This window comes from Equus przewalskii, chromosome 20 (genome assembly GCF_037783145.1).
Source record: "Equus przewalskii isolate Varuska chromosome 20, EquPr2, whole genome shotgun sequence".
NCBI lineage: Eukaryota > Metazoa > Chordata > Mammalia > Perissodactyla > Equidae > Equus > Equus przewalskii.
This window is the reverse complement of record NC_091850.1, coordinates 30125507-30141303: the sequence shown is the minus strand read 5'-3', so window position 1 is coordinate 30141303 and position 15797 is coordinate 30125507. Positions and strand designations below refer to the sequence as shown.

The 15797-nt window shown below is 39.0% G+C and overlaps 1 protein-coding gene across 30 annotated transcripts in view; it reads left to right on the top strand.

The window, feature by feature from the left end:
- Positions 1–15797, top strand: part of RAI14 (retinoic acid induced 14) — a 138550-nt gene that overhangs the window by 113475 nt on the left and 9278 nt on the right. For 7 of the 30 annotated variants that reach the window (XM_070587045.1, XM_070587055.1, XM_008511909.2 and 4 more), the window contains 10 exons: positions 622–686; positions 4318–4375; positions 5089–5159; positions 6722–6828; positions 7455–7633; positions 7891–7919; positions 8996–9082; positions 9985–10071; positions 13185–13239; positions 15641–15759. In XM_070587045.1, coding sequence (XP_070443146.1) covers positions 622–686; positions 4318–4375; positions 5089–5159; positions 6722–6828; positions 7455–7633; positions 7891–7919; positions 8996–9082; positions 9985–10071; positions 13185–13239; positions 15641–15759 — 857 coding nt within the window. Of the gene's footprint in view, positions 1–621; positions 687–4317; positions 4376–5088; positions 5160–6721; positions 6829–7454; positions 7634–7890; positions 7920–8995; positions 9083–9984; positions 10072–13181; positions 13240–15640; positions 15760–15797 lie in introns of all 30 variants that reach the window. The other 23 variants (XM_070587043.1, XM_008511906.2, XM_070587044.1 and 20 more) reach the window with 7 other exon arrangements.

The following is a 15797-nucleotide window of genomic DNA, read 5'->3' as shown; positions in this document are numbered from 1 at the left end:
GAGTCCTGTTCTATGAAGGGGACGTAAAGTAAATGCTACTTTAATAGGATGGTGGTGTTTTTATAACTCTTTTCCTTCTTCTCCATAAGAGCTTTGACCATCTGAGAACTCCAGGTAATCTCCATTCACGGCTGGAGTGTCTTTGGAGGAGAGAGGAATGAGAGGTCACAGTGGGGACTGAGGTGTGTGGGTGTTTGGTGTGTTCTCTGCTGGCTTGCAGGCTGCCTTTACTGGGGTCCTAGGCCTGTGGTTGTCGTAGCCTGGTCTGACTGTTGTGGACACAGGGTATTTGGCATCCATATTGACAGCTGAAGGCAGAGCTTTCAAGCTGCATGTCCTGAGTCCACCGCAAGCTTCTAGCCTGGAGCTTAATTGTACCCCAAGAGAACGGCAGTTGGAGTGGACCCTGAATGTTACCCAGTGGGCAGGATGCTCTGTGTTCTCCCCACCTGTGTCACAATGAACTTTACAGATAAGCAGTTGAGGCCTTACTCGCAAGAAGAACAATTCTGTCTTTGTTGGAGAACAATTTGTTTCCTCGTAGTTGACTTCGTTACAGAGATAAGAAAGATTTAAAATGTGTGGCCTCTTTTTCCAATTTTCTTTTTTAAATCCATTTAGGACACAGTGCTTTGCATCTCGCAGCCAAGAACAGCCACCATGAATGCATCAAGAAGCTTCTTCAGGTAAAATGGCAACAGCTTAAAATTAGAAATGTGTCACTTTTAAAATTTAAAAACAACCTTATCTGTGAAAGGACAAACACACACTCACACACTCCTTAAACACTATCTCAGAAGCTGGGTTTCCTGTGAAGCACTTCATTATTGAAATGATAGCCAAGGAGAAGATTATTTCCATAGCAATTACACTGGTAGGGAAGAGCATCCTAGTCAAAATTTGGAGTGTCTTCCTTGGATCCAGCCTTTTTCTCCCCTTTCTTCAGCCCCTTTTCTTTTCAGAAGGACGTATGCCCTTCAAATAGTTCTTAATTTTTTCCGGGCTGTTGGAGATCCTTACGATATAGGCTCTCCAATATCCTGGTATTCTTTCAATCATTAGTAGAATGCAACTCTCCTTGAGAAGCAGAATTTCAACCATTATTGCCTTGAATATAACTTGATGAGCTTTTAGTTCTTGGTTTTTAAGTTCTTGGTTTTATTCTTCTTTATAATTTTAAGCCAACTCCCTGGTTTGATAACCTTGCCAGGAAGTTTATAATGATTACTTCGGGTGATGACTTCCGTTCATCTTTAAAGATGAATATTTAATGAAATCCCAATAGCAGTCTGTTCAGTAACATCCAGCTGTTTCCAGTCAAAATGCAAGCTGGCTGTTTTCAAGAACAGCAGAGAGCAATAAAATATCTGTTTGGAGTACTGTCTGTTCTGTCGAGCTGTTGTCTCAGCCTTCGGAGCACTGGCTACGACCCGGTGTCTTGCTTTAGTTTGGCTTTGCAATTCTAATACAGAAATGTGGTCACATTCTTCAACTGGTCCTGCTCTGTCGATCACACGGCTTCTTGTCTTGTGTTACATGATGCAAGCTACCGCCAATGCCGGGAATGCTTAACCTTAACAGGTCTGAAGCGAAATTCAAGAAAAATAGATCGACATCTCTGATTATTATTTTTATTATGAGGCTTCTTCCTGAAACCAATTAAAATAGAACTTTTCTTATCTGCATCCTCTGGGACTGGGCACTCTGGATAAATGACAATCGTTGACTGACCCAAGTCCCCTGCCTCCACACTCTTGGTCTTACCTCCATTTTTTAAACTTACTCGTGTTTTAAATCTCCATTCCCATCCTGGCTTAGCCATCCAGACTTTGCATCTGGCTCTGATTTTAAGGAAGAATGAACTTGATGAGCTGGAAATCCTCATGGGCAAGGACCAGATATTCTAGCCTCTCATGTAATTTTATATCTGGTTATGCAAATGGATTGGTTTTTCTCTGGAATCTTTGAAGCCTTTAAACTGTTCCTCGTGCTGTTCTAAAATTAGGCCACAGCGTGGTGAGTCGTAACTTGATCTCCATTCTTCTCACCACTGAAGGGCGCACAGACATTCCACTCCAGTGTGGCCTGTTCTTGCCTCCCTTCGCTTCCAAGTTGTCTGAATGCTGTTCTTCTTTCGGGATAGTTGTTTAAACCTGGGGCTTCCATGTCCTCTGTCTCTCTCATCAGTTCTCCATCTCTCATCTTGGCAACCTGTGCCCTCTGTGAGGGGACCCCTGTTATCTCCTGCCACCTCACCACTGCACCCTCTGCATTTTCTCCTCTCTCTGGCCTCTCTAGGCCTTTGTTCTTACTATGTGTCTGCAGGAGATACTTCTCAAAGTTCTGTCTCCTCAAGACAAGGCACACAGAGCCTCCTGAGAGCCTTTAAAATCAAATGAACTCTCTCCCTCCCCTGAGAACCCACTATTCCCCTCACTCTTTCTTCTAGCAAGTGTTCCCTGGGCATGGGCACTGTGTCAGGCATGAACTGAGCAGCGCCTGTCTTGGTGGAGCTTGCAATCTGGTAAACAATTATACAAATACATGTTACAAATTGCACAACACTAAGAAAAAATTAACAGTGTACCGTGAGAGAGAAGGGAGAGGTGGATGTTCAGGGAAGGCCTCCCGGAGGAGGTGCTATTTAAGCTGAGAACTCAACAATGAAAAGAGCCAAAGGAAAAGCATTCCAAGTAGACAGAACAGCAAGTCCAAAAGGCCTAAGGTAGGAAAGGCACTAGTCATGGAAGAAAGAAAGCCAGTGAGTGGGCCTAGGGCAAAGGCAGTGAGGAAGAGAAAGAAGGGTAGAGGGTAGAGGCCTCGTGTGTCATGATGGGCAGACTGTAATTCTTCTACGTACAGTGTGGAACTGCAAAGAGCTTGTAAGTAAACAGTGACGTTCACAGTTTTAAAAGATCACTCTGGTTGTACAGAGAATTGATTAAAGGGGGAAAAGGCGGAACTGTGGAGACCCACTGGGAGGCTCTCGTAGCTGGCTAGGTGAGAAGGTGCTGGCTAGACCAGGTCCTGGTAGTGGAGAAACAGAAGAGAGTAGACCCGGGCTGTGTTTGGAGACAGAACTGACAGGACATAGTAAATTAGATGTGGGAGGAGGAGGAGAAGAAATCAAAGATGACCGACTCTGGTTTCTGGCTAATTGACTAGATGGATGTGGTGCTGTTGACAGAGATGGGGAGGGGTCTCGGAGCATCAGGCCGGGCGTCGGGGAGGGCAGGCACAAGTTCTGGCTGTGCTGCATCTGAGGTGCTCGTGAGACTCAGAACGGAAATGTGAAGTAGGCAGTGGGTTATCCAGCCTGGTGCTCTGAGATAAGCCCTGTCGTCCACAGATAAGAACACAGGCTCTAGCCCAGTCTGTCTGCGTTTGAATCCTGGCTCTGCCACTTAATGTGACCTGAGAAAATTATTAACTTCTTTGTACCTGAGTTTTCTCATCTGAAAATTGGGCTAAATAATAGTATCTAACTAGGGTTTTAGGAGCCTGAAAACAATTCTTTGAACAGCGTCTGGCACATAATAGTTAATACTTATGCAATATTTTTGTTATTATTGTTAAGATATACATTTGGGAGTCATTAGCTTCTAGATAGTATTTCAAGCTATGGGTGTAGGTGAGATTACCAAGGAAGAGAGTTTAGAGAGAGGGCACCGAGGAACCCCCAAGTGTTATGTTTGGCTAAAGGAGAAGGAGTGGCCAGAGCAGTGGGAGGAAAGCCAAGATAGGATGGGCCAGGCAGTGCTTTGGGAGCTGAGGATGGGGTACTGGAAAGGGGGAGGAGTGGATGACAGGTGAGGGGTTGTAAGGGGAGGATAAATGTGTTTGTTGTCATTGGAAACATGAAGATTGTTGGTGACTTTGGCTAAGGCCATCTCTGTGGAGTCTTGAAGGCAGACGCCCAACTGCAGTGGGTTCAGGAATGAATGGGAGGTGAGGAAGGATGGACCGTGTGTGGGCAATTCTTAACAAGCAGTTGGCTCTGTGAAAGGGGAGAATCAAAGGTGGGATCAAACTGAGAAATCCTAGAGCGTGTTTGTTAGCTGGTGGGGATGACACAGTGGTGATGTAGTGACGACGTAAGTGAGAGGAGGGACCGTCAAAGCAACAAAGGGTGACAGTTTGCCTGTGTCATGATTACTTGGAGATGGGTCTCCCTCCCCATCAGGGACTGTAGTCCCCTGGAGTGTGGTAACTGAGACTCATTCATGTTTCTACTCTTCCTAATAAGTCGCGTCACACCTTGAAGGAAAAAGATGAACTGAATTTTATTGCATGTATTTGTTTATTTTTGTCTTGTAGTCTAAATGCCCCGCTGAAAGTATTGACAGCTCTGGGAAAACAGCTTTACATTATGCAGGTAACTTTCATTCTTTTCCTTGTCTTCTCCTGCCATAAGAAACACTAACTTTTCATTTTCCTTATTCAAGCCGCTAAGCTTACCATATTACTCCTGCTGCTACTATCTGTCATCATTCCTACACATTCTTATTTTACTCAGTTTGCAAAGTGTCTAGAGTTTTTCCAAGGAATACATCTAGAATTCATCAATTGCCCACCAAACAACTAGTAAAAATTGTCATGGCTATTATATTTTAATTAATTAAAGGTTCTTATATAGGAGATATTCATAAACCTTTGTAGATTACCAGTAATGTGTGGTACAGATTTTTTGACTTGAGGATCATAAAGAACATCAATCAGTTTTATTTCTCGTTTTGTCTTACTAACTGTCACACAGCTTCAAGTGACAAAACGTTGACAACTGAACTCTGGGATGATTAGATTTACAAATTTCTTTTAGCGCTAGTTGTGGAGAAGGTAAGTCCTATGAAAAGCGGGATCAAACGTTTGCCTAAAGGCAACGGGCAGTTGCCGAATAACACTAAAATTAAACAGTAATTTGAAACACCTCTTACTTAACCTTCCTGACAGCATCTCTCTCCAATGCAACTGGAGGGAATGCGTGCAAACTGGGTAGAACACGACATTTTCCATCCCGGAAGTGTTTGATGACCCCGTTGTGAGAGTAGCTTTGTGATCAGCTGTGGTATTGTATTTTCCTCCCCTCAGCGGCACAGGGCTGCCTTCAAGCTGTGCAGGTTCTTTGTGAGCACAAAAGCCCCATAAACCTCAAGGATTTGGTAAGTACCAGGTGGCCACTAGAGGTGGAGATGAACACTGGTTTTTCGAGCACTGTGTGCTTAAGACTTTAGAGACCTAAGTATGTGGCACAATTCTATTGCTTTTCAACCTACATCCTCTTCTGCAAAATGGAATTAAGTATTATCCATCTTTGGTCCCTAAGTTGTTAATAAAACATTTTGCCCCATGCAAATTCTTTATATGTGTATTTGTATTTTTCTAAGGATATATATGTAGTCTACCATCAACTTAAAGATTAATTAGGCTTAATTTCTTGATTTTTTAAACTAAAAAATCTAAGTGGAAGTTATTGTTTTCATCCTGCACCGTGTGTACCTCCTTGGGTACTCCTGGTTAGGGTTTCCCAGCTTTGAAGACCGCTTCTAGCCTGTTTTAACCTTGCTGGGCTATTGTGAGAATAAATTTACATGCTTGTTCCTCCTAGTTCCAGGGTTAAATTTCTTGCTGTAACGTGGGAATTGCTAAGCATACACTTATACCTGATGGAGATATGAATCTGTACCTGTATGTATCTATACCTGAAGTGAGCATATGAATCTGTAAATAAATTCACACTCCCTGAATGTCAGCACTTTATAACCAAAAAGGATAACTTTACAGAGATAAGGTTTTAATGTCTGAAATTCTACTTTAAGAGGAGCCTTAATAATCCTTAAGCAGCAATTGTATATTAAAATAATGGCTTACTTTTTTCCTTTGCCTTTTGAATACATCTACCTTAAAAATTACTGTTGACCCCATTTTTAGGGTTTGTTCAAGGAAAGAGCAGAATAAAAGCTTCTCTTTATGGTTTGTGTCATTTGAGCTAGGCCCCTTCACCCTAGGATTATGGAAATAGTCACCTCTGTATTCCTCTAGTATTTTTTCATTTGTTTTATATTGTAATATTTTGATTCTTAATCCACCTTATGTAGTTGGTATATGAGATGGGGCTCTAGTATTCTTTTGTTCCAAAGGAATTGCCAGTTGTCATATTGTAATATATGAAACAAATCATTCTTTCCATCGATCTCTTTATCTAGTCATGTGTCAGTAAAAGACAAACTAATTTGTGTTCTGTTTTGATACCTAGTAAGATTATGAAAGGGTATGCTTTCCGAGAAGACAGTAGTGGCATGGTGGGATACCTGTAGTTCACTCAGAAGAAGCTGCTTAGGGGACAGTGGGAATGACCGATGCCGTACGAAACCAGTCCTGCATTTCTCCAAAACCATCCCTCAGTAGATGTGGTACACATGCCTTGAGCCTTTACATACTTTGTGTTCCACTCTCACTCACATCATCACCAGACTGAGTGATAGCCAAGGGAGCAAGCAGCCCGATGGCTGAGGCTCCTGAGGAAAAGCTAACAGTCAGTGGAATTCCACAGAAAGAGTTGTGCTAAGATGTAATGGCGGCCCTATTGGGGCACAGCCTCTCATGGTGAGTCAAATATAAGACCAGCAGGACAATTCAGGAATGAATGTAGAAACAACGAAGACCTTTACCATTCTGGCATTTGGTGTCTGAGTTCAAGTCTTAATCTGAATTTGTCTCCTAGGATGGGAATATACCACTGCTTCTTGCAGTACAAAATGGCCACAGTGAGGTCTGCCACTTTCTCCTGGATCATGGAGCGGATGTAAATTCCCGGGACAAAAATGGAAGGTACCATAGAATTAGAAATCATCTGATTTCAGTAATACCCACGTCTGGAGAGTCTTTCAAAATATCACAGCTGTATTTTAGATCATTTGTTATAAAGTGGTTTTAACTTCTTTACTTTTTTATTTTCTGCCTTTTTTGATAATCAAGGATCTGTTTCCACTTAAAATTTTTTCCCCAGACCTCTGAGAACATCATTGAATCAGTGATGAGATTATTAAATACTAAAGTGAATGGGCCATTTCCTATGACTTTTCATGCAAAATTGAATAAAAGTAAACATATTGGTTGCTTTTTAAAAGTAGTCCTAATAAAATGTATGGGTACTTTCAAATGCTTGAGGTGAGAAGACAAGATTTGTGCCAATATTAAATTCCATCATATTCAGAAGATTATGTCTATGTTATTGGACCTAATATGGTTTAATGTTTTGATTTAATCTGAAGTTTTTAAAGAAACTACTTAATTTCACCTTGATAGCATTCCATTTTGAATTCCCTAGAAGATTAAGTATAGTACAGGTTTAAAGGCACTTAATCTTCTTGTCCCTGTTTGGAAGATGAAATGATTTCCCAGGAAAGAGTGTTCACATTTGTTAGTACTAATTTAGTGCCTCTTTTTTTCTCTAGAACTGCTCTCATGCTGGCTTGTGAGATCGGCAGCTCTAACATCGTGGAAGCCTTAATTAAAAAGGGTGCAGACCTAAATCTTGCAGATTCTCTTGGACACAATGCCTTACATTATTCCAAACTCTCAGAAAAGGCAGGAATTCAAAGCCTTCTGTTATCAAAAATCTCTCAGGATGCTGGTATGTGAAAGAAAATAACCAGTGTTGTTTTAAGTTCATCCCCTCCATTTTCCCTAAAGGATAAAGGAATTTGTACAGTATGATATGTTTTATTATTCTTTTAAACATATTCTTGAAGAAAAATGAAGTGTTAAATGTTGTGTATGGGGTGGGTGGGTGTGTGTGTGTGAGTGAGTGTGAGTGAATCCTGCCACCCAAAGTGGATATGAGTCATTATGATTCTTATAGTTTTCTTTTTTTCACTTTTCCTTCTATAGATTTAAAGACACCAACAAAACCAAAGCAGGTATTTATCTTTGGGGGAGGTGATTTTTTTTCATCTCTCCTTGTGGGAATTTGAAAATGTTCTGATTAAACCACTCTGTGGTCCACTAGAAAAATGATAAAGACTATGTTGAAAACACTTGAGTGAAATATCTTTAGAATAAATGATTCCTTGTTATAAAGTGGTAAATATTTACTAAATGGTTTACCCTTTTGCTAAAGCATGTAACTTTAAACTTGCTACTTATAGATTCATCTTTTTCTGAAATGTACTAATATTTCCAATTGGTGTGAAAGTGTTTGTGGTTTAAACTCTGAGAATGAATAACAGTCTTTTAAATACTTGTAATATTTCAAGTGCATGTAATAGCTCATGGATTGGAGACCTACATCCATGGCAATGTTACATATTTAATGAAAATAAGAGATTTAGCTTTTCCTTTTATTTTGATTGGGGCTTTTCTAAAATGTCATTAGTGTTACACAGATAGAAATTGAGAAGTTTGCCCTGTTATTTTGGAGTTTTTTCTAAAAACATAGTCGCTATTGTTTACTTTATTAACAAGATGTATGTTTGGCTGTTTTATTTGTTTATACATCAAGGTTCTTGAAAAAGTTATACACAGCAAATACTCAATACTGAATTTATTATGTACTAACTGGGTTACTTATTTGTCAGAGATGACATTCCCCCCTCCCCTGCATACTTACACTCTTTAAGAAAAGGAATGGAAGTAATGCCAAGATGGGGGAAATATCACTGCTTTGCATTAAGATGAAAGCTAGACTATGAATGTATTCTGAGTTCTAAATTGTGGTACACAACTCCTCATCCTCTACTTTCCCAGTTCTCCACACCAACTTAATTTGGTTTTGTCTTGTGTTTTTTATTTTCTTGCTATTAAAGCATGGGCTGCTGGAAGAAAACTTGGAGCATGCATATTACTTATTTTTATGTTGGTAGCAGATTTCAGATCTGGATAAAGTAAGAAACGCATGAACTGTTGAGGTTTTTCTCATTGTTTGGTGAAGCTGTTTGCCCAGACTTTACTAACCTAACTAACCCACCTCCATTCTTTGGACTGTGATAACTTTCAGCATGATCAAGTCTCTAAAATAAGCTCAGAAAGAAGTGGAACTCCAAAAAAACGCAAAGCTCCACCACCTCCTGTCAGTCCTACCCAGGTAAAAATGAGCAAACCAACAATGAGCAAGCATACAACAACCAAGCCATAATTTTGTCTTTTTGTCTTTAGGCCAAAAAGAAATGGTTTAGAACTGACCCTTAAATGCAGATTTATAATTGTCTTCAGTGGTTTTAAATTTCAATTTGTGGTATGAAGGATTTTGATTATTAGTGTGGAAATAATGTTGGTTCTTATTTATTTCAAAACTGAAGAATGGAACAGTATCTTTTTAGAAAGCCTCAAAGAAAAATGTCTCAAAATCTTATGACAGATGCTTTTTCCTTAAGATAATAAGCTCAATCTATTTTTAGTTCTTCATATTAACAGTTCTCGTAAAGTGGGGGAGAATGGATAGCTGGTGAGGCAGTTGAAAATGAAGTTTACTTGGTTTTTAAAAACATTGTTAAAATATATTTGCCTTTCTAATTACATTTAAGTTTGGCTAATATTAAAAGCAGCTTTCATATCTGAGCTTACAGTGACTACAGCATAGTGGAGGAAGCATGGATATCTATGAAATGGCAATAAAAACAGGCTGGGGCTTGTTATTAAAAGAATCATAGGCCATAAAAAGAATAATCCATATTCAAAAAGTTAACAGGAATATCTCATCTGATGAGTAATTTTAAATATGTTAGCATATTCATTAAGAATATTTGTAACCTACAATAAACGTTTCATGGATTTATGAAATTGATTCTAGTAAATATAGGAGTGAAGTTACTTAGTTATAGTCTGCAAACTTGGAAAAAGTATTTGAGGTAGCTGAATTACTTTGAAAATAGATTACCCTTGACTTAATTTGCATTGGTTAGATAGATAGGTTAATTCTTCAGCACTGGAGAAGAAAAGACTTTGAGGAAACATTCTTTATCACTGGTTTTCATTTTGTTTTTTTAGTTGAGTGATATGTCTTCCCCAAGATCAATAACTTCAACACCACTTTCGGGAAAGGAATCAATATTTTTTGCAGAAGCACCCTTCAAGGTATTTCCTTTTGTGTTCAATTTTGCTATTGAATTTTATGATACATAATAGACTTGATTTAAGTGCTATAACACTGGGTGAAACAGAATATACTTCTCAGTGATAGGTTCACAACCTTCTCATCATGAAGCACATCTTGATTATTTTTCCTGGCATGGACTCCATACAAAGAAGAGTAGGATGAGGGGCTGGCCCCGTAGCTGAGTGGTTAAGGCTGTGCACACTCTGTTTCGCCAGCTGGGGTTTTCAGTTTTGGATCCTGGGTGCAGACCTACTTCACTCACTGGCCGTGCTGTGGAGGCATCCCACATATGAAGTAGAGGAAGAATGGCACGGCTGTTAGCTCAGGACTAATCTTCCTCAAGCAAAAAAAAGAGGAGGATTGGCAACAGATGTTAGCTCAGGGTGAATCTTCCTCACAAAAAAATTTAAAAAATGAAAAACGGTAGGATGAATAAACCATATTCATTAAGTAATAATTCATTTCCTTCATTTAAAAAGAAAGAAATTTTTGTTATTCTCTGATGTTTTACTGAGAAGTAAGTGTATTTTTTTAATTAAACTTTTTCCTGATTATAAAGGTAATATGTATTTATTTTAGAAATTTTAGAAAATCCATTAGGTCTTATTCCGCCTGATTCTGTAGATTTGTGGTTGGAAAGTATTTTAAGGAATAGGGGCATATTTCAATTCAATATCTGTTTACCTAACAATCACTAGGGAATTATATTTGGAAAGAAAGTAAAATTTATAATTATTAAAATGAAATTCCAGTGGTATATTATATATTTATTTCCCCCATATAAGAATTACTAAAGATAAATTTTCTTTTAACTTGGATGCACATTGATCTGCGAAGATTCTATCAACCTATCGTTTCTCTCACTTTCACCAGATTTTATTAGTCAGCTCTTAGGATGAATATCTATTCAAGGCAAGGCAGGGGAAGGAAGTTATGTTCTTAGAGTTAGTACCCTAAAATCTTCTAAGAATAATATCAGAAATTATGATTTTCAGAAATAGATTATAAAGAGGCTTTCAGGGGCCGGCCTGGTGGCAAAGTGGTTAAGTGCACACGTTCTGCTTCGGCGGCCCGGGGTTCACTGGTTCGGATCCCGGGTGCGGACATGGCACTGCTTGGCAAGCCATGCTGTGGTAGGCGTCCCCCATATAAAGTAGAGGAAGATGGGCACATTGATGTTAGCTCAGGGCCAGGCTTCCTCAGCAAAAAGAGGAGGATTGGCAGCAGTTAGCTCAGAGCTAATCTTCCTCAAAAAAAGATTTTCATTTCTTAAGAAACAAAAATAAAAACGTTAAAAGATAAAAAGTGACACTGTTTGGAATGGCTAAGGTTTCAAAAGATTCAAAATACCAATTGTTTGTGAGGATGTGGAGGGACTAGAACTCTGATATTCTGTTACTAGAATGTAAAATGGCACAACTACTGTGGAAAACTGATAGTTTGTTAAACATACACCTAACTTATGATCTAGATATCCGCTCATAGGTGTTTACCCAAGAGAAATTAAAATATATGTCGCAAAAAAACTTACACAGAAATATTTATAGCAGCTTTATTTACAATATCCCCAAACTGGAAACAATCCACATGTCCATCAACAAGTGAATGGATAAAGATAATGAGATATATCCATACAATGGAATATTACTCAGCCATAAAAAAGAATGAAGTTCTGTATAAGCAGCATCATAGATGGGTCTGAAAATCATCATGCTGAGTCAAAGAAGCCAGACACAAAGAAATTAATATCCTATGACATTCCATTTATAGAAGGTCTTGAAGATGCCAAAAGGAGAGTAGCGGTTGCCTGAGAATGGGGTGGGCAAGACTGGCTCTGATGACGCATGAGGAAACTGTTCGAGGTGATAGAAATATTCTGTATCTTGATGATGCTTGTATAGCTGGGTGGTTCCATGGGTCTATATCTGTCAAAACTCCTCAAATTGTAAACTTTAAATGGATGCATTGTACCTTAATATAATTGAAAAAATAAAAATAAGTATATATTTTTTAAGTGAAAAAAAAAGCTTTTCATAAAGATAAGCACTTGCCAAAAGTAAGCCACTTTATTTTTAGCATGTGGGTCTTTACAAAAGTTCCTTTGCTGAAAAATTCTCTTATCGTGGTCTGTGGCTCACCTAGATGAAACCTAGTAATTTCTGGCAAGGCAGTGTATTTTGTTTTGAAATGAGAGTCTGGCTTTGAAGTTATAAGAATTTTTGCAATATATTAATAGATATTCAGGGACAAAGGGTTAGAGGAAATCTTGAGAGGATCAATTGTCAACCCAAGATTATAAAAAATTTTTATTCCCTTATAAAATTACTTTTCCCTGGCAGTTCTCATTTACTACCATTTCTCTTAGAAATATTAATAACAACATGATAATAGCAGATAATTTATAAAATGATAAAGCTAGAAAGTACTTTTAATGTATTTTAATCAATGTATTACCCAGATAGATAAAATTTCTTTGGACTTAATTATGAAAGTAGTATTTACCATCTCAAGTTTTACAACATAGCCCTCTAAGGTAGCTATTACATAAAATTATTATAATCTTAAACAATATTTGTATTGTACTTACTAGATAAAATTTCTGAAAAATATTTTGATAATGTACCCTCTGGAGCATCTAATGTTTTAGAAATTATATTTTAGTAAATAATTGTCATTTTAATTTACTTATATTTTAATTTTTTTTTTGGAAAGGAAGATTTGCCCTGCGCTAACATCTGTTGCAAATCTTCCTCTGTTTTTCCTTGAGGAAGATTAGCCTGCGCTAACATCTGTGCTCTATTTTTTGTATGTGGGATGCCTCCACAGCATGGCCAGCGAGCGGAGTAGGTCCACACCCAGGATCCAAACCTGCAAACCCAGGCCGCCAAAGCGGAGCACTTGGAATTTTAACGACTTGGCCACGGGGCCAGCCCCAAGTATCATCTTCTTTCCTTGAGATTTTCTAGCTCTTTTTCTAGTAGGATAACACCAACTCTGTTCTATGTAAACTCAAGGAGGAAAATTTGCTTGATTCTTTTGTGGAATGTTACCTTGAGGAACATTCTTTTCAGTCATTTTTGTGTCCCAGCAGGCTGAGATCAGTTCTATACGGGAAAACAAAGACAGACTAAGTGACAGCACTACAGGTAAGATGAAGGAGTGTCTGTTTTTGTTCCTTTGACCGGTCTCTATTACATGTCCATTTAATGACAGCAAAGGCCAAGGGGGGCTCCTCTGTGTAGGGAGGTCAAGAACCCTGTCGTGTCACCCCAGGCCTGCCGATACTGCACAGGCTGAAGCTCTCTGTGCTTCACGGAACCTTCCCCAGGATTTTCAGGAGTCTCCGAGCTGGGGTGTGAAATAATGTATCTCTGTGTTCATTTGTCCCTAACCAAATGTTAGCACTTCCTTCAGTTATGAATATAGGCAATAACCCCCGGTGGTATTAGCAAACCAGTGACTTTGACACCAAGAGAATTCACGGAGAATGTCAGGTCACCTTAATGTTACTACAGATATCTTGAAATGTCATTTACAGTATTTCTACTAAAAATTATGGCAGTTATTAGACCTGCTGCCGGATCTTGTTATTTGGTATATTACAAAATAAGCTCTTAAATTACTGTAGCCTGTGCATTCTGTTTTACACATTTGAAAACATTATCTGGGGATGAGCTCCGCCGGCTGCAGGCTGTCAGCAGGCAGCACTCCTTTCAGCTGAGCTGCAGGTTATTTCCTGATGGGAGAGTCAACTGAGGATCTCAAGGGCTGCCACAGTGTAACATTTCTACTTTGGATTTTAAGTAGACACCTGCAAAGATAGAGTGTTAATGAAATCATACACGTCACATTGTCTTCATCAAGACAGGGTTTAATTCCTTGTCTGATGAGTCTATCCTGTGGCTTACTCTCTAAGAATGTAGTACGGTACCTTCAGAATCAATTTATAATGTAGGGTAGATTATTTCAAAGGCCCCTTTTTGTTCCAGCATCCAGTTTCTTAGTCTGTTATGCATTTCATATGTGTTTCGAGCTTTCAACTTACAGAATTTAGAAATATTAAATTTTCTAATTCCTGGCAGAGAGCAATGTTAACATAACTGAACAATTGTTAGATTGGATACTTTAAAAACCATCCACTGTGTCTTAGAAATAATTCCTATGGCTTAGAATTACAGTCACGCTCCCCAACCCCCGGTTCATTCCGAACTCACCAGCCTTCCTATCAAGGGGACTCATGAAGCTGTGGCTAGGCACCAAACGTCAGAAGTAAGCTTTTCTATGAAGAAATGTCATTTTGCATCATTCCAAGTTCAGATTAATGTTTTCATCTTTACGTTAAATGGCTGTGACAAAATAAAAAACGTAACAGTAAAAACATTAGATCTGTGCTATTCAGAGTATGGTCTGTAAACTGTTGCCAGTCTACAGTAAATAAGGAGTTTGCACCAGAAAGTCATCCAGCTACATCACTAAGCGCACTGTTTTGTCCAGCTGACATTTTGTTTTTCATAGGAAGACTTTCTGGATGAAGGAAGCGGAACATTGAATAAAATTCTGGAGCAAGCTCCTGTCGTGCCTCAGTGAGCACTTTGAGTAGCATTGCTTTAGGGGCTAATTCAGCTTGGTAACCAGTACGATGTCAAAAAGTGGTGGTTTAGCAACCGTGTTTGCTGTGGGATTCAGAGAAGAGAAAACCATTTCATGCTGGGGTGGTCAGCGAATGCTTTAAGGAGGAGGCACAGCCTGACATGAGTCTTGAAGGATGCCTAAGAGTCATCTGGCCAGAGATAGGCTGCAAGGGCAGTCGTATGGATAAATAATGCAAGAGTCAGCCATGTTGAGAATATAGAAGGTATGATGGAAACCTTGAATCTGAGGAAAATGAAAATCTAGAGAAAGAAGTCATGAGTCATAAACCTGAAAGAGTAGATTGAGGCCAAATCTCAGAGGCTTTAATCCAGATAAAGGAATTTGGAAATTATTTTTGGAGAAAGAGCAATTAAAGCACTTGAACCAAAGAAATGGCCCTCCCACAGTGTGTTTTAGGAAGATTAGTCAAACAGTGTTGTGCAGGCTACATTTTTACTAGGGAGAGGAGAGAGAGATTTGGTAGGAAGCTGTTGGCAGAGTTTCCAAGTTTGGTGATAAAGTTTGAACTAGAGTAATGGTGGTGGGGATAAAAAGTGAACCAGATTCCAGAGCTATTTCTAAAAGGATTCACAGAAATGGAACTTGTTAGGCGTGGGAGGAACAATAAACAACCAAGGTATAACACTTAATCCAGTGAATGGAAAATGTATGAGCAAATCCATCAGTTTTCAGATCAGCATGTATGCATCCAGGCATCTAGTACTGTGCTAGGAACACCCCAGTAAGGAAACTTTAGTACCTAAGAATTGTTCATCTGTCCTGCTGGTGGGCGGGGGGCAGTTCATAGGATGAGGAAGAAGAACTTGATTGGGTAGAAAGTGAGTCTGTCAGAGGTCAGAGAAATAACCGTTTAATTTTTTAAATATTATTTTAAATTGCTTTTCTCTTTTCTAGGTGCTGATAGCTTATTGGATATAAGTTCTGAAGCTGACCAACAAGATCTTCTTGTCCTTTTGCAAGCAAAAGTTGCCTCTCTTACCTTACACAATAAGGAATTACAAGATAAATTACAGGTAGGTAAACAGATTGCTACCACCGACTATTCTGTAGG